The sequence below is a fragment of the Protomyctophum bolini genome, assembly GCF_963924005.1.
Source record: "Protomyctophum bolini genome assembly, chromosome: 5".
Classification (NCBI taxonomy): domain Eukaryota; kingdom Metazoa; phylum Chordata; class Actinopteri; order Myctophiformes; family Myctophidae; genus Protomyctophum; species Protomyctophum bolini.
The window spans coordinates 29,044,251-29,069,229 of NC_137866.1; the positions used below are offsets into that span (position 1 = coordinate 29,044,251).

At 43.4% G+C, this 24,979-nt stretch overlaps 1 protein-coding gene and 1 long non-coding RNA gene across 2 annotated transcripts in view; one reads left to right on the plus strand and one right to left on the minus strand.

Moving 5' to 3' along the window:
• Nucleotides 1-4,061: 4,061 nt before the first annotated feature.
• Nucleotides 4,062-5,739, plus strand: LOC308315541. The gene is made up of 2 exons (XR_013964046.1): nucleotides 4,062-4,091; nucleotides 4,132-5,739. It is a non-coding gene; the product is annotated as an uncharacterized lncRNA (long non-coding RNA).
• A 648-nt stretch (nucleotides 5,740-6,387) lies between these two features.
• Nucleotides 6,388-24,979, minus strand: part of cttnbp2nlb (CTTNBP2 N-terminal like b) — a 46,151-nt gene continuing 27,559 nt past the window's right edge. Inside the window, exons 3-10 of the mRNA XM_080763765.1 lie at nucleotides 22,461-22,582; nucleotides 21,322-21,436; nucleotides 18,950-19,057; nucleotides 14,636-14,814; nucleotides 13,816-14,068; nucleotides 9,871-10,263; nucleotides 9,017-9,202; nucleotides 6,388-8,551 (exon numbers count right to left, since the gene is read on the minus strand). Of these exons, the coding sequence (XP_080619891.1) occupies nucleotides 8,153-8,551; nucleotides 9,017-9,202; nucleotides 9,871-10,263; nucleotides 13,816-14,068; nucleotides 14,636-14,814; nucleotides 18,950-19,057; nucleotides 21,322-21,436; nucleotides 22,461-22,582 (1,755 nt within the window). The 3' untranslated portion in view covers nucleotides 6,388-8,152. The remainder of the gene's footprint in view (nucleotides 8,552-9,016; nucleotides 9,203-9,870; nucleotides 10,264-13,815; nucleotides 14,069-14,635; nucleotides 14,815-18,949; nucleotides 19,058-21,321; nucleotides 21,437-22,460; nucleotides 22,583-24,979) is intronic.

Below are 24,979 nucleotides of genomic sequence, written 5' to 3' on the forward strand. Positions count from 1 at the left end.
ATGTGATTCTGATGCTGTTGTTGCTGTAGACCAGTATTCTGTGAACATGCTGTAGTATAGGGTGAACAATGGATAGCATGTTTTTGTATTGAGTTGTACTGTAATTCTGCAAACTGTTAATAAATCAATCAATCAATCAGCATATACTATCGTATATTGGCCCGTAGCATAAGATTTCTTAGGCAGCCCCTCCAACCAACATCACCTAGAGCCGCTACTGCTCTGAGGTATTCTGGAATGTTGAGACAAAAAGCAAAACAAATCCTGTGTGTTTGTTGAGCATGACGACATTTGTGTTTGGTGTTTGATGTGACGTGTAAATGGCTCAATTGAATAACAACATTGCTGTAATTTGCATCAGTTGAGTCCCAGTTTCAATGTATTGATTTATAAACAGTATGCAGGCAAATGGTTTGGGATACTTGGACAGTGATTTATATGAGTTGAGTTGCTTAAAGTAACTTTGACTATCAACTTTATCTGACTAGTGACTTTGTCTTGTCTAGTATTGTTTCACTGGGAAAACATAAAACAAGGTCTCAGCAGCTTGTGGGCTGTTCTCTCTCTCCTTTTATACTGGTTGGTGATTTTATACTGGCCCAGGTGTGTCACAATCTCCATGACACGCCTCCAATCTCTACTGCCACTCCCACCATCCATCATCAGCACTGGAAAACAGTGGATTATACACAGACCAAAACACCACATAGGACCGTAACACAGAGCTCAAACAGTTTTATGATACCATAGAAAATGTGTATACTTATTTTGGCCACAGCATTAAATGGTGGGCCATGCTGACTGGCATAATTTCCACAGACGATTCATCTCACCCAGGCATCACGTTGAAGCGATTATGACCTACCTCAAGCTTCACACTCCAATACAAATGAAACTATTTGAATAAAGGTTGTACACATCAGTGAAATTAACCTCTGGGAAAATCCCTAATTAAGAGTGTAGGCCTAGCAAGCGCACCACATATAGGCTGCATGGCTAACAGGGCTTGGGCACTACCCTACCATTGATTGATTCATTGAAATATTTATTAACAGTTTGCAGAATTACAGTACATTTCAAGCACAAACTCAATACAAAGACTGTTAACTGTGAGTGGACGACCCAATTAAGCATTACACTTGTTTACAACAGGGTCCACATTGTTCAATTCATCAAAACATTTAGAGACGTACAAATAGACACTTCTATGTAGTTAAAGAACAGAACAGGAATTCATCATAAAGGAAGCAAAAAGGGAAAAGAAACATACAGTGAGGGGAAAGGGGGGGATTCAGATTTTACAGGGGCCAGTTTCGAATTGCAGCCGTCCGCTTTGAGAGCGGTTTTGAAGGAGTCAAGGGATTCACATGTCTTAATGACTGTTGGTAGGGCGTTCCACATTTTGGTGGCATAGGAGCGAAAATAATTTTGTCCCTTGTTTGTGCTGAATCTGGGTTGTACATGGTTTGTTGCACTCCCTCTGGTGTTGTGGGTGTGGACTTCGTTTACATTAAGGAAGTATCTACCATCTCTCTATATCATTTGATAATGGCATATTAAAAACATGACTTGTACACCCAATGAAAATATAAACTTCACAGAATATATATATATACCACTTCGAATTATAACAATCGGTTGAAGATTATCTGAATATCGCACAAGTTAAATCTTAACTTCTTTGCAATGGGCCATTGCTGAGCACTGGCAGTGTTTTACCTATACTTGTGAGGACCTCTGCTTGGATTCATGGTGAGTGGGCCACCGACGATCTGCAAGCTCACAACGCGCTGCATGTGTACGCAACACTTGGAGCTTGTTTATCCACGGCTTCCCAAGCCGTGTATATCCACGGATACCTGTACTATATTTTCACCTGTACTTTGAGATTTTTCCTGTACTTTTAAACAGAGAGAGACCCCACTTGACTTTGGGAACCACTGGCCTAGGGGATATATTTCTCATGTTATTTTAACAGGCTTAAAAACAGTAATCTAGCAGGGAAAGAGACAATGAGCGCCACAACAGAAAGCCAACTATCAGGGGACTAACTATTAGGGCATTTGAACACTGATGCCTGCCACTGCCAGTCAGTGTTTTGTATTATTTTATCTAAATATTTCAAATAGTTACAGTGTAGTCAAATTAGGTCAGTCAGGGACCTTAGAGTATATAAGTCAGGGACCCATCAAAAGGCTGACAATGGGTCAATTGCACCCTCTGGTGGAGACCTGTAGATTGATATAATCAACTGAATCACTTCACTTCTGAAACGTTTAAGGCATGAGACATTTTTTTTAATTCAGAAAATCACACATGAGATGCAGAGTTGCAACAAACAGCTGGCTGAAGCAAGCCGGTGGGAGGGATTACCAAAATTAAACATGTATTAATTGATTATGTGTCCAAAGTGAAAATGTAATCACTTGAACCCAATATATTAAATTGTATGGCGATGAACATAGCTCACGAGATTGCAGATCTGCATTTTATTTTGCAGAATGTTCTTTTGCCAAATATTCCTATATCATGACATGCCCATGTTAGGCTGTGGTTAATGGCAAGAAAAATAACAAAACAAGAAACAAATCAGCTAAACATTTGATTGAAACTATAAGATCAATAATTAACTACAGTAAACAATTACAATCTTAAAATCCTCCATTCTGTTACTTAATGGCACAAACAAACATTGCTCGTTAGACACAAAGTGATTTTAATAAACAGTACAGTTGGTCCCTTTTGGTTTGGACCAGGGACGTGCACACATAGACATCAAAGGGGGCTTTAGCCCCTGCCCTTTTACCCGTCTGTAAAACAAATGCGCTCTCCAGACCACGAATGCAGCATTTACTGATGGTGAAAGAAATGTAAATGCCACTCCTTTCCATGCCATGCCGAAAGGCAGCATTCAGGAGAATTGCTTTTCCCCCCCGAAGTCTCCCGAACTTGAACACAGTATTTTGCGTTGAACAAATTTGTTTCGAAATCCATGTCGCTACACCGCATCTCCACTAGCTAAAGAGTGCTGGGTTGCGCCCCGCAAATAGCAGATCTACAAGCTCTCAATGTGTCGCAGCACGACGCGTTGTGAGCTTATAGATTTTGTCCAAAAGTGCCCCGTTAGGCCTATGGGATTTCAGCCCCTGCCTCTCTAACACTCTGCACGTCCCTGGTTTGGACTATAAGACATTTCCCTGAATAAAAATTGTGGCATGTGTGTCGTACTGAGAAATCCTATTAAAGGTGTTGTGATATTTTATTTTGGTTAAAAAGTAAATGGTTAAAAAGCTTAAAGGTTTCATGACATTCATTTTCTTTTTTTTCTTTTTTTTTTTAGGTTTCATGACCTCAAGTACACCCAAAAAACCTGAACTTTGAACATTAAGTGGATTTTCTGTGGTCTGGAGATTTTATCTGTGGTTTGGAAGCCTTTTGAGCTGCAATGAAAACAGGCAAAACTGTGAAAACAGTGGCATCTGCTGGCAAATCACATTGACATAATTCTATGGGATTTGCAGGCTGTGACATTACAAACAGAAGGCACTTGTTTGAGCCAGAAAACCCCAGAACACAGAAAATCTACTGAATGTTAAAAGTTCAGATTTTTTTGGGGTGCAATTGAGCTCAGAAAACAAAACAAAAATTAAGAAGAATTACAAAAACTTGTTTTAATGTCACAATCCCTTTAATATTCCCCACCGTAATCATTGCCAGGGGTCATCAACATGTGCATACACGGATAAATGTGTAATGTGTGCGTGGCAAAGTTTAGATTTTCTTTTTTACACACCGTTATAATGTTAACATTTTCACGAGACCCAATTACTGAATATCAAGTCTCCAGGTTTTCTTCAGGATTAGGTACAGTAGCATGAAACTATGGCATATTATATTAGGAAACTAGTACTCGTGTGGCTCTCAAATGTTTTATTTGCAAGGATGCCCCTTAACTCTGAGAGCGTACAAATGGCGGGTCCATTTGGTTCCATTTGAACAAGTGTGACAAGATGACCCCTGATCATTGCTATAGACTATACCCCTGTTACTGAACAAACACTATAGTATAGCGTGTTTGTTCAGTAACGGAGGTCTCATCCCCATTAGACAATGCATTGTTCAGTAACGGAGGTCTCATCCCCATTAGACAATGCATTGTTCAGTAACGGAGGTCTCATCCCCATTAGACAATACATTGTTCAGTAACGGGGGTCTCATCCCCATTAGACAATGCATTGTTCAGTAACCGAGGTCTCATCCCCATTAGACAATACATCGTTCAGTAACAGGGGTCTCATCCCCATTAGACAATGCATTGTTCAGTAACGGAGGTCTCATCCCCATTAGACAATACATTGTTCAGTAACGGGGGTCTCATCCCCATTAGACAATACATTGTTCAGTAACCGAGGTCTCATCCCCATTAGACAATACATTGTTCAGTAACGGAGGTCTCATCCCCATTAGACAATACATTGTTCAGTAACAGGGGTCTCATCCCCATTAGACAATACATTGTTCAGTAACAGGGGTCTCATCCCCATCAGACAATACATTGTTCAGTAACGGGGGTCTCATCCCCATTAGACAATACATTGTTCAGTAACAGGGGTCTCATCCCCATTAGACAATACATTGTTCAGTAACCGAGGTCTCATCCCCATTAGACAATACATTGTTCAGTAACAGGGGTCTCATCCCCATTAGACAATACATTGTTCAGTAACGGGGGTCTCATCCCCATTAGACAATACATTGTTCAGTAACAGGGGTCTCATCCCCATTAGACAATACATTGTTCAGTAACCGAGGTCTCATCCCCATTAGACAATACATTGTTCAGTAACAGGGGTCTCATCCCCATTAGACAATACATTGTTCAGTAACGGGGGTCTCATCCCCATCAGACAATACATGTGCCGGTCGGGATAGCGATTCCATTCGGGAGAGTTTTAACAACAGAATATCATTCGTAGCACCTTTTTAAAGTATATAGTGCAAGGTGTACTCTCCCTTCTCAATACAAGACCCAGTGTATTCATGGTGTACTCTCCCTTCTCAATACAAGACCCAGTGTATTCATGGTGTACTCTCCCTTCTCAATACAAGACCCAGTGTATTCATGGTGTACTCTCCCTTCTCAATACAAGACCCAGTGTATTCATGACTATTGTAGTAGAAATCGTATAAAAAGAAAACAAAAAAACATGCACGGAATTATATCATGCAGTCACATTCTTAAACTGGCACTCATTTTGTAAAGACTTGTGATTTCAGCTGTACAGTAACATCATCAGTGTTAAATCTATCCATTTGTAACCATGTACAAAATGTGACCAAAAATGTCTTGCCGGGTATTGTATATACACAATACACAATGTATTGTATATACACAATACACAATGTATTGGTCGGATTACTCGTGTAAATTTTTCCATCATAGGGCTTTAAGCAACCAGTCGACTATTCAACTAGTCGACTAGTAAATCCACTAGTTGACCTTGTTTGTGTTTGTACTAGTAACTAGTTGACTAGTTCCCCCCCCCCCCCCCCCCCCGTTTTTGTAGGCCTCAAGATCATAGTCACAATGTACAGTTTTTAAATGTGCAACTATTTTTTTAAAGTTCTTTTTTAACACAATAGGTAGTTAAACAACTAGTCGACTAGTCAACTAGGCAACTAGTCAACTCGTAAAAATCACTAGAAGTGAAAGCCCTATGTACTGTAGCACCCATACAGGATTCACCGATCCATCTCCAAACCTTTAAGAGCTAAACCGACGACTTTGAAATAACGTTGTGGGGACGGGGGACAGACTACACCTACATTTTCTATGCTGTTATATCTGACTGTTGTGCTTAATTCATTCTCTGTCCCCCGACGAAAACAGCAGCCCTACTCTACTCCAAAGCTACTCTACGCTGTGAGCTTGTAGATCTGTTTACGTTGTCCCTTGTGTTTATAGTCAGTACAACCGCTCGGCTTTGGACTGGAGTACAGGTGTCTCTACGTGCTACAGACAGAGCCCTATTCCTCCTCGGAGCTTCCAAAGGTTTGGGCTATAGTACAGTGGTGGAAAGTAACTAAGTACTTTTACTTAAGTACTGTACTTACAGTAAGTACATTTTTGAGGTATTTGTACTGTACTTGAGTATTTCCAATTTCCAGTACTTTTAATTCTACTCCACTACATCTCAGAGCCAAAATTTATACTTTTACTATACTACAATTATTTGAAAACTTTAGTTACTATAGTTACTTGACGATTTTAATTTTGATTAGAAAACATACATTAACCACTTCAACCGTATACATTTTGGCCATTTGAAAATAGCCGATCTACAAGCTCACAATGCGTCGCAAGTCGCAACGTGACGCATTGTGAGCTTGTAGATCGGCTATTTTCAGCTTGTAGATCGGCTATAGAGGGTATGCGTATGCTTAAAGTGAATGGCACATCGAGTGGCAAAGCAACATGCAAAGTGACAGACTGTCAACATCATTTAATGTTGTTTAATGCAATCAGATGCATGGGTTGTCAAGGCCAGAAAGTAGTTTTTTGCCACTCCGTAGGCATTGTTAGTAGTAACTTCCGGGTTTGATGATGATGTCACACGCATACCCTCTATTTTCAATAGATTTTGTACACATTATGAACTTGTGAAATGGCACATTCTGAGCAATGAGTACTTTTACTTTTGATGCCGATACTTTTGTACTTTTACTCAAGTGCATTTTCAATTCCGTACTTTTACTTGTAACAAAGTTGTTCTAAATTGCAGTATTGGTATCAAAGTAAGCATCAAGGGAACCGAAAGGACGTGTCATTGTTAAAGAAACCTTGACTTTACATTCAGTGTGAATCCTAAAAGGCCTTTAAAGTTTGGGTTGACCAACATGTCCTGTGATTCGTTCTGACTGTCAACATCATTGACCAACATGTCCTGTGATTGGTTCTTCTGACTGACTTTCTGTATCATCGTCAGAAAGCCAATCTTGACAGTAACAGATAAATAGTCAAATATTTTAAAACGGCGGACCGGTAATACAAAAAGACAATAAAAAAAAAAGGAAAAAAGATACAAAAATCATACAAAAGAATAAACAAACAAAAGCAAATAAATTCCAATAAAAAATAATCCAGAATATACTATACTTTGCATCAGTGTTCTTTTCCAATCCATTGCTAGGTAGTGGCATAGAATCTAGGTACTTAAATTAGGCCTATTTTGGACAATACACAGTCCTATATAATATGGCTAGGCTTTAACATAGCCCTTTAACATAGCCCTTGTAAATGCATTGTTTGAAGCAATGAGGCTTTGAGCTACCAGTGGCTTTTTTTTTTACTTACATTTTTATCCCTCGATTTTGTAACCCATTTTTTTTTACACCTGGTGCCAATTGCCTAATCTGTAATCCTGGGCGCTACTCTCCCTCTGCCAACCTGGGGAGAGCCCCGAACTGAGCCCATGCTTCCTTCAATGCATGAGGAGTGACTGAGCAGGCCGCTTCTTCTTATCGCCTGACACTGGGGGAGTTTCCCCGGTTGGACGTAGCGCATGGAAGGAACACATTATTCCAACCAGTTCCTTTCCCCTCCATCAGGCTGGCCAGGGGGAGGCAGTATAGAGACCAGGATTATTGCATGTTTTTTGTGAGGGTACCTATCCCTAGGGGACACGGGGAGAACATGCAAACTCCACACAGAAAGGCCCTTTTCGCCAACCCCACCTATAGGGTATGTGCGCTGATGACGCGGAGGAGAGAACACACCCACATGCGTCCCCGGCGGGAATCAAACCCGGGACCTTCTCTACTTGTCAGTGCTATACCGGCGGCAGTGGCTCAGGGGTAGAGTGACCGGATGGCAACCACAAGGTTGCCAGCTCGAACCCCGTGGGCTCCCCCCAGAGTTAGTGTCGAAGTGTCCTTGAGCAAGACTCTGAACCCCTAATTGCTTCCGATGTGCAGGTTTGTGCCTTGCATGGTTTCCTCTGCCACCGATGGATGTATGAATGTGTGTGAATGGATGAATGTATAATGCACAATCTATGCAAAGCGCCTTGGATAAAGGCGCTATATAAATGCACCATTTACCACCACCGTGCCCCCAACACGAGAACCAAATGGCGTCTAGCCGTTAGCTAAGCTAACTGGAGGACAAAAGCAGATCGGGCTCTTTGGCGCCGCCCTCCTGGCCGTTGCTGCCGCCGTGCCCACAGCTCCCGGTCAGCTCCGGAAAGCGCGACGCTGGCGACGCGGCGACGCCCGGCGAACCCGGCGTTGGACTCATCCCGGGTTTCTTGGGCGGGACGGGCGGATGGCTCTGGCTGTGGAGGCTCCGCTCGGAGCGAGGCGTGAGCGGGGAGCGGACGCCGCTGAGGCTGCCGCCGCCGGGCGAGAGCGGTCCCCCCGAGGAAGGAGAGCGCCCCCCGGTGGTGGGGAGAGGAGGGGACGCTACGTTGCGGTAGTCTGTGCCGAACGGGGAGCTGCTGATGGGAGTGAGCTGCTTCACGCCCGCCTGTTGGCTGGTGAAGCGAGAGAGGACCTGTGGATATTATGGACGATGCGAAAAAAACACATTATTTGATTTATTCGGATCTCCATTAGCTTCCGCGGTCGATAGTCTTCCTGACGTCCACATGAAACATCATAGCATAAAAACAACATACAATATTCATACACACTCGTCAGTTAATATTAAAATTAAACAAACACAATTAAATCGTTAAAGAAACAGGTTTTTCAGAAGACATTTGTACAATCTGTTCTCAGGTCTAAATGGGCTAATTGTCACACAAATAATTGCAATTAATAGTGGTGCTCACACTCAAAATATTGTTGTTCCAGAGACCCCCCCCCCCCCAGAAGTAAATATTTGAGTTAAAACGTTCGCTGTGAAAGAAAATATATTCAAAGAGATCTGCTATTTTTCAACAGGTGACGTTTTAAATTATGGTTAAAGTGGTTACAAGACGTAGACCTCAGGTCTACATGGGTTAGTGCTACGTGCCTGTGTGACGGTGTTGCGCGCCAGCTGCTTGGCCGTGCTGTTCTCGGGCGGGGGAGTGGGCGGGGCCATGGGGGGCGTGGCGGTCGGGGAGAGGTCTCGGGGCGAGAGGGGCGGAGCCTGCTGCTCCAGCTCCGCCTGCGTCTGGAACTTGTGCCGCGCGGCGTGGAAGCGCTGGTTTATCCCCGCCTGGGAGGGAAGGTTATAAAAGGAGATTTATCAGATAACTTGTGCTGAGCAGCACAAGTTATTTCATTGGCCCGTTCCAGGAAGAAACCCTAAATACAAAGTAAATACACCATTGCACATAAAAACGACACCAGAGTGTCTAATGAAGTACTGTCACCTCATAGACACATGAAAAAATACAAAAAAATTGGCACTCCATCTTTAAGTAGCATGTGACATATGACACTAGGGGTTTTTCATGATTCTGAATCCATTCCAAGCATTAGTTTTGCACAAAGAACATCCATTGGGCTAAATTCTGCCATATCCACATCCCAAATGTGCTGACCTCATCACATTTGTGATGACGGCTATGGCTGTTTTCTTCCCAAGGAGTGTTTTTAGTTCTTTAGAATGATGAAACTTATTTTTGCCTTATATAGGATGTTAAGGGTATTGTCACATACTATGCTAATAACTCAAATTCCCCACGGGAGTTGAATTTCAATCTTATTAGACACCTTCAGAAACATATTGGAGAAGAAATTTCTTGGTAACGATTTAGTCCCCATATTTTCATAGGTTTCTCCAAAAGTAGTGAAAATCCGTGATTGTGCAAAAGAAAGACGAAAAGGATTATCTCAAATTATATTAATCGGGGCGAGTGCTGTACTGTAGTTCTACTGTACCTGGTAGGAGGACAGCGGGCTGCCCAGGCGCTTGGCCAGCACAGGGGATGAGATGGGGGAGGAGGAGAGGGAGGAGGAGGCGGTGCTGGAGGGAGATTGAGGATGAGGATGAAGAAGAGGAGGTGAATGCAACATGGCCGCCGCTCCTACTCCATTTTCCATCATCCCGCCTCCATTCTCCGCTGCTCTCCTCCCATCCTGCGGGGGTGCCGTTGTGTCTTTATGGCCGTGGTGGTGGTGGTGGTGTGGGGCGTGGCCGTTGACCTTTGGCGATTGGCTGGTGGTTTTGTGGGCGGAGCTCACCGCCTTGAGGTCGGGCTCGGTCTTAGCGGGGCTGGACGCGGATGCGGGCACGGCGGGCGTCGTCGTCGTCTTTGCAGGCGACTCTTTCACCTGATTGGTTGAATCGTTTATTAGACAGAAATGTGCATGGCAACAGAGTACAGTCAAGCATTAACCCATTCTGGGCGGGAACCCCTTTTGGTGTTTTAACTAAGCATTATGTTATACTTTAGCTAATGAAAAATAGCAGATCTACAAGCTCATAGTGTGCCACCAAGTGGCGCGTGACGAGCTTGTAGGTCTGCTATTTTTGAAAAATAGGCTTGTTTTTTATTTTGACGTCAGGCCTAAATGGGTTAAAACACTTTTTTCATAATAAAGGCACTATTGTGCCATGCAGATGAGGCTTTTACTGCAGTGCATGTTCGAGCGGTATTGTCAGACCGTTGTTCCCGCATGTTGGACTAATGCTCCATCGGAATTACGTTCGGAAAAATAACAAAATTCAATATCACAAAAAAATTATCATAAAACACTATGGGCTCCATTGAATAGTTAAAATGACCAGTCTACAAGCTCATAACGTGTCGATGTAGAGGCTAGCTGAACTATTCAACAATGTTTTTCAAAATAGTAACAAAGGCAAAGAAGTTTAGGGATAAGGGGTTTAGTGGTGATGAAAATGGAGCCCATAGGGCAGACCTGGGCATTGTACGGCCCGCGGGCCACATACGGCCCGCCGGCTGACTCTGACCGGCCCGTGGAAAATTACTTGATAATTAGAAAATAACACATACTTTAATTACCTTACGGGGGACTAAAACGGCATTGCTTTTATTTTGAAGCCCACATGAATTCTCACGGGGCACGCACGCAATCTGTAACTGATTGCGTGTGATTGACAACCTGTCTCGCTTCCTTGTCACCCCTGAACATGCGAAAATGCCGGCTCATGCCAAAAAAAGAAAGGTGGATACCGAATGCAGAGTATTCAATAAAATATGGACGACTAAATTTTTCTTTACTGAAGTCAAAGGTAAAGCGGTGTGTTTAGTTTGTGGAGAGCATGTCGCCGTGTTTAAGGAGTACAATTTAAGTCGGCATTACGAGACTAAACATTCAGAGAAATACAAAAACTTGTCTGATGCTGAACGAGCGCGGACATCACAAGATTTGCAAGCGAAGCTACAGAAACAACAAGGCTGTTTTACAAAGATTCACGAAGCCAGGGATGCAGCGACCAGAACCAGCTTTGTGATTTCCCACAAAATTGCCCAAAACAGTAAGCCTTTCTCGGAGGGGGAGTTTGTGAAAGAGTGCATGGTGGACTCTGCAGCGCTAATATGCCCGGAGAAAAAAGAGGCGTTTGAAAAAGTCCCCCTCTCCAGGCGCACCGTGACTAGAAGGGTGGAGGACATCGCAGAGAATCTGGAGTTTCAGCTGCAAAGTGAAGTGGCAAGCTTTGACTTTTTTTCTTTGGCTTTGGATGAGAGCTGTGACATCCGTGACACAGCCCAGCTGCTCATATTTCTCCGGGGGATAACGCGCGACTTCAAGATTACGGAGGAGCTGGCAGCCATGCGGCCAATGAAAGGAACAACAACGGGGAGTGATCTGATCACGGAGGTAACCGCATCCATGGAAAAGCTGGGACTGCAATGGGACAGACTGGCAGGTGTCACAACGGATGGTTGTCCAAATCTGACGGGGAAAAATGTCGGGCTTTTGAAACGAATGCAAGATAAAGTGAGTGAACTCAATGCAGAGCAGAAATTGGTGTTTATACATTGTATTATACATCAGCAAGCGTTGTGCAAGTCAGTGCTAAAACTTAGCCATGTTGTTGATGTTGTTACAAAAACAGTCAATTTCATCAGAGCACGAGCATTGAATCACAGGCAGTTTGTTTCACTTTTGGAGGAGGAAGAGAGTGAGCATAGTGACGTCAGGTACCACACAGCTGTCAGATGGCTCAGCCTGGGCAAAGTGCTAAAAAGATTTTGGGACCTGAAAACAGAAATTAAAGAGTTTTGTGAGATGAAAGGCAAAGTCATCCCAGAGCTGTCAGATAAGGACTGGATGGCAGATTTAACATTTGCTGTTGATGTGACTGCACTGATGAATGAACTGAACACAAAACTGCAAGGCAAGGGCCTTTTTGCTCATGAAATGCATAGCCATGTGAAAGCTTTCATGACAAAGTTGCAGTTATTTTCAAGGCAACTGGGCAGCAACAATCTTGAAAACATGAAAACCTTGAAAGAAGTCAAACCATCAGCTCATCACCGCCACAGGTACTCAACCATGTTAGGAGCACTGCATGATGAGTTTTCAAGGCGATTTCAAGATTTCAAAAAGGTTGAGGATGAAATGCAGCTGGTTTCCTCTCCCTTTACCTGCAGTGTGGATAATGCACCCACTGATGTTCAACTTGAACTCATTGACCTGCAGTCTGATTCATTACTGAAAGAGCACTTTAAGTCAGCATCCCTGCTAGAGTTCTACTCTGCTCTCAATGAGGAGAACTTTCCAAACATGAGGAAACATGCTCAGAAGATGTTGGTTCTCTTTGGATCTACCTACATATGTGAACAAACATTCTCAGTGATGACATTTACCAAATCCAGGTACAGATCCTCTCTCACTGATGAACACCTGTCAGCTTTGCTTCGCATCTCCACCTCACACATCCAACCTGACTTTGATGGACTTGTTAAAGCTCAACAGAGACTGGATTTCTCACACTGAACAAGAACAAAATGAACTGAACACTAACATGTGGAAATATACAGCCATGTAAATGTATGATAAAACTAGTGAAATGGGACACTTTTTTTCTTTCTGCACAGTTCTGAAAAAATACTAAACTGTTAGTATAGGCATGATTAAAACTACATAACTGGGACACAGTTGCACAGTTCAGTGTTGTCTTGTCTATTTGGGATACATTGCTACAAAGATGATGTGATGTCTTTAAAAAGCTAAGAAAACCCTTGTTTCAACAGAATATGAAACTCAAAATGCCCTTTGGTGTTAATGTGACTGGAAATGAGTCAAATATTGTTTACCTTTCTGCACAGTTCTGGAAAAAAAACACTAAACTGTTAGTATAGGCATGATTAAAACTACATAACTGGGACACAGTTTTACACAGTTGCACAGTTCAGTGTTGTCTTGTCTATTTGGGCTACATTGCTACAAAGATGATGTGATGTCTTTAAAAAGCTAAGAAAACCCTTGTTTCAACAGAATATGCAACAAAATGCCCTTTGGTGTTAATGTGACTGGAAATTAGTCAAATATTGTTTACCATTGAAAATTTTGCTTGAATAAATTACATTTTTGTAAGACAACCTCACCTTTTCATTGCCAAATAATAACATACGCTCTTACCAGCTGTCAAAACAATGCAATTTACTGTTTTTTATATAGAAATAAAATGTGTATTTAAGCTTAATTGAGTTCAGACTTTTGGCCCGGCCCTCCAACATATTTTCAGTTGCTCATGTGGCCCCTTGGGAAAAATAATTGCCCACCCCTGCCATAGGGGCTCTATTTTCATCCATTCCGGGTGACTAAAATTTGACTGAAACTAAATGAAAACTATTCAAAAGACTATGACTAAAAACTAAAACCAAAATGTTCTGCCTGTGTTACACTCACCTCCTTGGCGGTCTCCTTGGCTCCTCCCTCCCCCCCTCCCCCCTCCCCCAGCCTCCTCCTCAGCTCCTCCACGTGTCTCTCCAGCTCGCCACTCCTCTCCTGCTCCCTGCGGAGGCGGAGCCTCATCTGCTCGCGCTCCGTGTCCAGCTCGGCCAGCTGCCTCTCGGCGCGCGCCTCCAGCCTGGCGGCCCGGCCCGTCTCGCCCTCCAGCGCCCCCCGCAGGCTCGCCAGGGCGTCGCTCTCCTCCTGGAGCCTGGAGCGTGGCGCGGAGAGGAGAGGGGAACGGTTATTAGAGTTAATGAAAACTAACAAAATCACACCCGTGTGAAGTGCGAAGAGTCGAGTAAAATGTATTCTGGCCGTGCCTTGATGCCGTCGTAATGGCTGTTTTTACGCTTGCTTCAAATAGCCGATCTACAAGCTCACAGCACAACGCGTCGAGCTGCGACACGTTGTAAGCTTGTAGATCGGCTATTTTCAGAATGCAAGTGTAACTTTATACTGGATCTCTTTGTCCACTAGTCCCTTCCCAACATAGTTTTTATTTGTTGACGAAATTGTCAACGGTACCTGGCTGTGAGCTGGGCCAGAGCCATCTAATAGAAGAGTTATGATATTGAGGGGGCAGAAACCGAGCGCTCGAGTGCTGTTCATGCAGCCTGCAACTGGTACAAGCTGGAGTTGGAAATACATTGTTTTCAACGAGAGCGGCGCAAATAATAGCTATTTTAGGCATGTGTGCAACATGACAACTGTTTTAAAGTAGTATACAGTACTCTGGGCCTCCTCGCGGAGCTGGCCTCTATAAACTACGGTATACCTGGCTGTGAGCTGGGCGGTCCTCTGGGCCTCCTCGCGGAGCTGTCCCGTGGCCTCCTGCAGCTCCAGCGTCAGGCCCTCGTGGACCTCCCGCTGGCGGGACAGAGACTCCTCTGCCCGGTTCGATGCCGCTGCGTGCTCTTGATGCAGCCGCTGCACCACCGCATGCTCACTCTCCAGCTGTGGGATTGAATTGAAAACGTTTATTTGAAAGCACAGTTCAATACAATACGAGGATTGAAAGATCCAAACAAGCACTAAGGATTATGTTTCCATTCATCAGAACATTTACAATTTACAATTTAGGCATTTAGCAGACGCTCTTAATTCAGAGCGACTTACATTAAGCAATAACAAAAAAGCATGGCATACATCACATACATAAAAAGTAGTTATCATGAAACATGCGTAAGCTAAGAACGTAACAGTGGAGTATCTAGTATATCATGAAACTGTAAACTATATACTTACTATACTATATTATATATTATACATGTGTACTATAAAGTGCTATGACTACATAAAATGCAATTCTAGTGCTGTCTAGTGTCTACGTAACATACTATAAGTCTGTTTTAAATACTATCTAAGTCTACATAAAGTGCTATCTAAGGGGCTAGGATAGGCATTTAATGACATACAAATATACAGTGCTAAAAAAAACATACATTTATTAAACGCTTAGAAATCTAAAGAAATAAAATCACACGTGTGAAGTGAGGGGCACTATTATCATCGTACATCATCATTATACATCACATTCCGTGCTCAGCCAATCAAATCATCACAATGTGCTTTTATTTATACAAATACTTTGTACTTTTACTCAAGTACATTTTGAATTCCAGACTTTTACTTGTAACAGAGTATTTCTTTATTGCAGTACTGATAATTATACTTTTTCCACCACTGGGGAAAAAATATATATATTTTAGTGCTCTTTGACAGCATCTGTTTTTGACCACCAGGGGGCAAAAGAGTGCTGTTCTCCACCATAGCGGTGTCTATACAGAGATATATTCACATCAAATCAATTTGAGTCTCATTACAGCATATTAATTTCATATGATCACAACAACATAATGTCTCTCTTTGTACTTTTGACTACACTACACGTCTAGGAAGGAACTTACTTACTTAACATATAAGACCCAACTACTGAATGTCAAGTCTTTCTTCAGAATATGCATTATAGTTAAGGCACATGGGGAGTCCAACTAGTACCAGTGGTTCTCAATTGTTTTATTTGCAAAGACCCCCTTAACTCTGAGAGTGTACAAATGGAACCAAAGACCCCCTTAACTCTGAGAGTGTACAAATGGAACCAAATGTTTGACAAAAATGGCCACCACAAAGCCAGCATGGCGGTGACCCTTGGAAGGAACTCTTGTGGCCGAAACGTAACAAAAAAAAATATTCCTCCACACATGTGCAGACACGCACACACACACACGCACGCGCACGCGCACACGCACACGCACACGCACTCACACTCACACTCACACTCACACACTCACACTCACACTCACACTCACACGTGCACGGCTGCACCATAGGAAGCAGCAGAGGAAACCAACCATTGTTCAGAATGACCGGCACCGCCATGGGGCTTTATACGGGCACAGGAAGGCCCGAGATAATGGCTGTCCCTGACCATAGGTCAACACACGTGTGCACACACGCACGCACGCACACGAACATTTTTATGTAATGATTCTAATGAAGGCTTTTTGAGGAGTCCTCTGGCCTTCCTGTTGTTTTGTAAACTCGTACAATACTTCACCAGTGAGCACCGTTCCTTTTATTACTCATCAAAGGCTTTTGGAGGGGCGTGCCGCTCCGTTAGCCACTCCAACTCATGGCTTTCTGACATTACATCATGTGCAGGCAGCCAAGTCTATGGACTTTTAATGTTTGCTTAGAACCTGATAAAAAATAAACGGTTGCCAGAACCAAACCCTCAGAGTTAAATTAACATGGACTATAAACATCAGGGTCCCTGAGATACAGTAGAAATGTCATTAAAGCTGCTATAAGCAATAATATGTCAAAATTGTAATGACCTTTGAATTTTTTTGCTATTCAGACAGCTCCCAAATGCTCCCAAAATAAATTAGTCTCTGTGACACATCTAGGGGCCACAATCGGCATTCAAATATTTCCTAGAAGCTTTGTCATTGGTCGATTTCCCTGTCTACTTCCTGATTGGTTAGTCATTTCGACAGGGTTTTCTTTTTTTTTCGACCAATGACAAAGCTTCTAGGAACAACTTTGAATGCAGATTGCGGCCCCTGAGTCACAGAGACTACATTTTGTGTCATTAAAGTTTTGACATATTATTGCTTATAGCAGCTTTAAATGGGGGTCCGTAGACTAATGCATGTCAAACTGGGGGTTCCTTGAAATGAAAATAGTTGAGAATCAAGTCGTAAAAAAATTCTCTGATCATGGTCCCTGGCGTATCTCTTCGCGGGCTAATTAGTGTCAATTTTAGGGGTCCTTGATAATGTGAGTGGAACATTCAGAGTGAATCACAATCATGATCTGTCTCCACAACATATTCCTTTTATACCTATGCCTTATATGACCTGAGATCTGCCAGCACCACAGAAACATTGAAAAAATCATTGTTTGGTGTGTGTGTGTGTGTGTGTGTGTGTTTGTGTGTGTGTGAGAGAGAGAAAGAGTGTCTCAAAAGCAGGCTTAAGATCATATTCTCCCAGGCTGATGATTAATCTCCCTATTTATGTGTGTGCGCACGTAACTGTGTGTGTGTGCGAGCCCGTGTGTATCCTGTGGGTGAAATAGTTATAGGGATGAGGTAGTAGGAGGTCATAAATGCTGTATCATGGAATTTTGTAATGCGTTATTGCGTGCGTGTGTGCGTTGCGTGTGCGTCTACAATGCCTGCTCCACCCTACTGTGTTATACAATGGAGCACCGTTGACACTCTGGTCCACTAGGTCTTAAATCAAAGCTCGAACTGCGGAGAGGAAACCCAGGGGTGGGGTGTGTATGCGTGTATGCGCGTGTGTGTGCGTGCGTGCGAAGGGAAGCAGGGGAAGTCTGCTCCGCACAGATGTGCCTGTCTGTCATTCATCGGGTGGAATTATGTGTGTGCCGGCCAGTCGGTCATTTCGGTGTCTTTAACCACTTCACTGTGTGAGGGCGACGCGTTTTGAGCTTGTAGATCGGCTATTTTTGCTACGACAGTAATATTATAAACGTCATGACTTTACTGTAGTGTACACACTGTATACTGTAGATGTTAAACTTCATTGTACAGCGGCGCTGGGTGGGGGGGGGGGGGGGGGGGGAGACGATCTACGAGCTGACTATGTGTGATTGTAGGTAGACATTGTAGATAAAAAATAAGGTTGAAAACGCACGCACGCGTGCACACACACACACACACACACACACACACACACACACTGTGGCAGTTCACCCTGCCACTGAGACTGAAGATAACCAACAGAGTTTGAATTTACATAAAATGAGTTTAGTTTGACATTATTTATTGTGCATTTGTTGATTGATAATTGATTGTTGACTTCATTGAAGGGAGCAACTACTGTGGGGTATGGGGAACATGCCAACAGTGGGAGGGTTTGTTTAGAGAACTCTTTCATCATATTATGTAGATAATTTATAATATTATGTGACACTAAAATATGTTATGAATTGTGATGTCTCTGGACATTGGGAATGCACTGGTATACTGGTATGATTGTGGAATCAATTGCACTGGTATGATTGTGGAATCAATCCAGGGTTGGTTTGGTCCATGGGAGGGGCCTAGCCTTTATAAGGAGCACCTGCCACTGCCCGGGCAATCAATGTAGGATTGCACAGGGTGCAGAGCAGACCTAGATAGAGCCAACCTGGCCAGTGGGCTGTATATACTTCTTTTTTTGTATGCTGTTTGTTGGAACGACTCTTTCATGTGAACTCTGCAAGGTGAATAAAAACATATTGATTGTTCATCAAAAGACTTGTTTTCAGTACCTTTCACTATTTTTGAGCTGGTTCAGTGCCATTTTTGGGCCCACACTACCTTCACACTAGGACAAAGTGTGACACACACACACACACACACACACACACACACACACTGACCAGGTGGAGGCATAGAGACCAGTTCTTTTCCCCTCCATCAGGCGCCCCCGGCTGGCCAGGGGGAGGCAGTATAGAGACCAGGATTTCCACCATAAATCATACGTATATACAGTACAATACAGTACCTGCTGTAACAGCTTGTCTCTCTGACCAGGGGGAGGCAGTATAGAGACATAAATCATGCTGTATATTGTACCTGCTGTAACAGCTTGTCTCTCTCATTCTGCAGCATGCTGGTGATGTCATTACCCTGCGCCACGTCCTGGGCTCGCCGCCTCTTCTCCTCCTCCAGATCAGTGATCACCTGTAGCCACGCCCCACGCCAAAGAAAACCACACCAATGAGAACAAGGTAAGATCACAAACAGACACAGAAAACGAGACATTAGTAAAATAAAACAATGTACATTGTAATAAAAAACAGAGAATAGTCATGTGATATATGGGCCTGGCCATTAGGTCCACTGGCCTTTTGTGGCAGTTCCGGACAACCGTGTATCCGACCCACTCGAGGCCGGGCACAGAGCTCCGTGTGGTGGTGGTGTGCAGTGTGTGTGTGTGTGTTGAATTTGACGTCGGTGGGGCGAACGGTTCTTAAGTTACGTGGATTACAGTTAAATGTACACACAGAGAGAGAGAGAGAGAGAGAGAGAGACGCATTTATCGTTAGATATTATAGTGCTAGCATGGGCGGGTGAGTGGGTGGGTGTGTTGTTTTTGGCAGAAATTCTTTATTTTAGTTTTAGTCATAGTCTCTTGAATAGTTTTCATTTAGTTTTAGTCACATTTTGTTAGTCTAGTCGACTTTTATCATAATATTTTAGTCTACAGTTGATGTAGTCGAACAAAATGTATTTTGCCGTCGTAATGTCTGTTTTTACACTTGCTGAAAATAGCCGATTTGTCTTAGTTTTAGTCGACGAAAACAACACTGGTGCGTGTGTGCGTGGCACGCATGCATGCTCATGCATGCGGCCATGATGCTTCTGACGTGGTTGAAGTGGATGCTGGGTAATGTAGGCAGGCAGACATAAATACCTATAGTACATGTTTCGATATCAGTGGTGCTCAACCTTTTCCATGTCAAGGACCCCCAGAATTATCTGTATTTGTCCCCCATCTGAAAATATGTTGTTCCAGGGACCTCCTCCCAGAAGCAAAGATATGAGATGAAAAAATTAAATATAAAGAATAACATAATGCTTAAAACACCAAAAGGCGTTCCCACCGTGAATCGGTTAAAGAGTGGATAATACGGTATGTATGCAGCTGCCTTAGCATCACAGTTCAACTGGAGGCCTTAGAGGGACTCTTAGAACATTAACCTTAACCCTAACCCCTGTTTTCAAACGGGCTAATGGAGGTTATGCGCATGCTTGAAGTGAATGGCCCATCGAGTGGCAGAGCAACATGCAAAGTGAGTTTAACATTGTTTAATGTCATTTAATGCAATCAGATGCATACATTTCTGTTTGGATGTAGAAAGTAGTTTTTTGCCACTCAGTAGGCTTTCCTGCATAACTTCCGGGTTTGGTGATGATGTCACACGCATACCCTCTAAGTGTCAATTTGGGGGTCCTTGACAAGAAAAGGTTTGAGACTCTGAAACAGTCTGCTCTGCTCTGTAAGACGTCAGAGAGAGAGAGAGAGAGAGAGAGAGGGGATAATGACTAATCATCACAGTTCAACTGGAGGCCTAGTGGGACTCTTAAAGCTCTGAGACCCAGAGAGGATATAATGATGACTTATCATCTTATTATTACAGCTCCTTTAGTAAGCACTGATGACTCATATTTCATCTCAGCAGGTTCACTCCTCCTGCTTTACAGGAAACTATGAAGTTCATCCGTCCTTTTGTTCATCACATATGGTGCATTTATCCGGATCCTTCTATATCCAAAGTGCATTACGTGGTGGAAAGTAACTAAGTACTTTTACTTAAGTAATGAATTGCATTTTTATAGCGCTTTTCCAAGTGCTCAAAGCGCTTTACAATGGTTCATTCATTCATACATTGGGAGGTGAAGCGGCGAACAGTCGACGCCAGCGTCCTCACTTCCCACCCCCAATCCAACCCTTGATGCTGAGTGTCAAGCAGGGAGGCACTGGGTCCCATTATTTAGAGTCTTTGGTATGACCCGGCCGGGGATCGAACCCCGACCTCCCAGTCTCAGGGCGGACACTCTAACCACAAGGCCACTGAGCTGGTAAAGTACTGTACTTGAGTACAATTTTGAGGTTTTTGTACTTTATCTGAGTATTTACAGTACTTTTACTTCTACTCCACTACATCTCAGAGACAAAATTTGTGCTTTTACTTCACTACAATTATTTGAAAACTTTAGTTACTAGTTTTTTTTAATTTTGATTAGAAAACATACATTAACCACTTCAACCCTATACATTTCTGCCATTTGAAAATAGTCGATCTACAATCATTCCATGCTGTTTTGATGTTGGTATACCATTAGGAGAGTCTTGAGAGCGTAAAATGAAACCAAATGGAACCGCAAGGGTCTCAAGACTCAAGAGTAGTATGCTATAGTAGCATGGTCTCTCCTCTCCTTACCCGCCTGTGTCTGCTCTCGGAGGCCGTTAGCTGTCCCATCATCCTCTCCTGCATCCTCTTGCAGTGCGCCATGACCAGCTTGAGCACCGCCAGCGGGTTGGGCCCCTGGGTGGCGCTGTTTCACCATTAAAACACATTTAAATGACCATTAATACACACTAGGTCAGAGGGTTGGGTCCCTAGGTGGCGCTGTTTCACCATTAAAACACATTTAAATGACCATTAATACAAACTAGGTCAGAGGGTTGGGCCCCTGGGTGGCGCTGTTTCACCATTAAAACACATTTAAATTATGATTAATACACAGGCCAGAGGGTTGGGCCCCTGGGTGGCGCTGTTTCAGTGTTAAACACATTTAAATTATGATTAATACACAGGCTGGAGGGTTGGGTCCCTAGGTGGCGCTGTTTCAGTGTTAAACACATTTAAATTATGATTAATACACAGGCCGGAGGGTTGGGTCCCTAGGTGGCGCTGTTTCAGTGTTAAACACATTTAAATTATGATTAATACACAGGCCGGAGGGTTGGGTCCCTGCGTCCCACCGTTTCACCATTAAACGCATTTAAATTTGACACAGGGGTGAAAAATGGGTTACAAAATCGTGGGATCAAAATGTAAGAAAAGAAAAACACATTTAAATGACCATCAATTTTCACACAGATGATCGCGATCTGCGATTTAATTATGTGTTTTTGTGTTTTCTTTTTAGGCTTCATCAATCACAAACTGCACAGGGAAGATACTGTATGACAAATGACTTACACAAATAATTCACTGACACATTAATGATTTCTGAGCGGTGCCGGTGGCACACCTCTCCGTCATGTAGCTTTGTGTGTCCCTATGTCTGTTTAGAGGACCAACTAGAGATGCATAATATAATCGGTAGCGCATCGGAATCGGCCATATCGGCCATAAAAATGCCATATCGGTATCGGAACGGTGTCAAAATAATACAGATTATTTAATCGGTTTTCGCCAACAAAAAATAAATAAATTACAATATATATATTTTTACATGCATCAATAAATCAACAGTTTCTAGTACCTCTAGTCTAGAACAAAAGCCAAATCAAATACTGCACGCAGGGTGGTGCGTGTGTATGATGTCATAATGGTGCGACGGACGGACCTACCCTTGGTGGTGCGCGTGCGGTTGGCGTTCCTCCACTGCGCTGTCGCGCTGCAGAGCCAGGAAGGGGTCGCTCAGGTCGTACTGACCGTAACGCTCCTGGACGAACGCATCCCTGTGCTGAGCCTGAGAGAGAGACACACACACACACACACGCACACAGACATACACTGTCATATATAAGAGTACAGCACTCCAAGGGTCCATTTGGTTCAATGTGAACACTCTCAGAGGTACAGACCTGTAAGGGTCATTCAGGGCTATAGCGCTTTATGTGTTTCTGCAGTATTGTCCGCTCATTTTGTATGTCTGTGGCAACACTTAAATGTTTACAAAAATAAACGTCCACCACAAGCCAGCATGCAGATGACCTCTCACGCCCACCCCGGTGTTAAACGGCGTTCAGCGGGCGATCACCCCTCACATCCGTCCACCGTGCCCCCAGGGAGGGAGGGAGGGGTTAACATCTGCAGGGGACGACCCCCAGGGACCCCCCCCCCCCTCTCCTCCTCGCGTCTTTGTGTTTGGGTTGGGGGCGACACCATCTGCTCTTTGCATAAACATGGACTATTAGAACATCAATTCACACATTAGACGCGCGCGCGCACACGCACAAATCACACATTAGACACGGACAGACATGTTAGCAGCAGCTGGTCTGAACATGGAGCATGCACGCATGAAGATGCTGCCAACAGCTTCATATTGAGTACATTCAGTGACCTATGACCTATACCTATAGTCTCCAGTTTGAGACTAACTACTAGAAGATAATGCTGTGCTGTGTACTGCACCTAGTCTACTGTTTGCTCAGAGAAGGAGACTATTTGCCAGCTGCAGATAAACAGTGATTGAGGAAGTCGGTATAGAAACCCAGACGTCAGTATGAGAGATAGCAACTGTGACTCACTGACTTATCAAACCGCAGTGTCTGCATTGGGGTGGGTGTGTGTGTGTGTGTGTGTGTGTGTGTGTGTGTGTGTGTGTGTGTGTGCGTGCGTTTGTTTTAAGGCGAATCAAAGCACAACAGCTAAATGTCTGTAGAAGAACAGCTCAAGACCCACTTACACTCTTGCTTTTAATTGATCTGTACATATATTTTTTTGTTATTCATGTCCTCACTGTATTGCATTAGTGCTATTATTTTTTAATGTTGTATGCCTTGCTTTTTTTTTTTTTTTTTGAGCTTAGCCTGGGCACCATTTCATTTAGGGTATATGATCCTGTCGGGAGCGGATAATATCGTTACGTCATGTTGTAGTATTGTTTTGTAGTCGACAGGCAGGAACAACAGGCGGCAACTTCCGTTTCCCTCAAACCGATTTTTCTCAATAAAAGCTACAGGCTACGAGAGCTTTTATTTAGAAAAAGAAAGTGTTGAAGACACTCGGACTCGATAAAGTCTCCTCTAAATCAGTACACTTTGTGGTCCACTGCTACAGCAGCATCATACAATGTCTCTGGAAGCCCTTTTTAGCCCAACAAAGCATTTCACACAGTAATGTATAGGTTTCTCCCTGTTATAAAATAATGCAGACCTTTGAACGGATGTGTGGGTCAGCATTTATATAGGTTTGCGGGCCTACGTGTGACGTAGACATGATGTCACATGTAGGCCAAGTTGGTGTGTCGTACGTATATGCCTGACGTCATAGACTGACCTGATACTACAACAACTGCTACAGACTGATATGGCTTAATTCACGTGTCAGAGATTGACTATCACGTCACCGATCCATGTTCAGATCCATGGGGGGTTAAAACACACACACACACACACACACACACACACACACACACACACACACACACGGTGCACGCCAAAACGCCTCGCAACCCGTCAGATGACGGGTTAAGATTTAACCCCGGAGGTGGCCATACCCGTCAGATGGCGTGTAGTAAGGGTTATCAAGGGTTATCAATACCAAGCAGCCGAAGCTCAACACTAACCTTCTGTGCTGCCCAGACACACACACACACACACACACACACACACACACACACACACACACACACACACACACACACACACACACACACACACACACACAGTGATGTGAGAGAAGATTATCTATCTCTCTATCTGTTATTGTGTTGTCCTTGGCTGAGTGCTCTCTCGAATACAGTAAGACTAGCTAATGTTTTGCTAATGAGTGACTAATGCATGGCTGTGCATACTGTACCCTGCATGGCCTATAATGACTCGTTAGAGGATGTCAATATTCATGCATTTTTTAAATAAACTGATTTGATTATCATTACTTGACATCCTTCTAAAATAATGCAGACGGAGAGATAAAACTTAAAACTGGCATAGATTTAGCAGCATGGCTCGGGAATGACATCACACTCAGGCACGCGTGCAAACACAGGCGCACACACACACACGCACTTGCACAGGGATTAATATCAAAGGAAACCTGTTTCCCATTACAGCAAGCTCAATAATTCTTTCTCATAGCATAAGGTTGCATGGTGAGTTTATGCCACATCACGCGCTGAGACAGTATTTCATCAGGTATG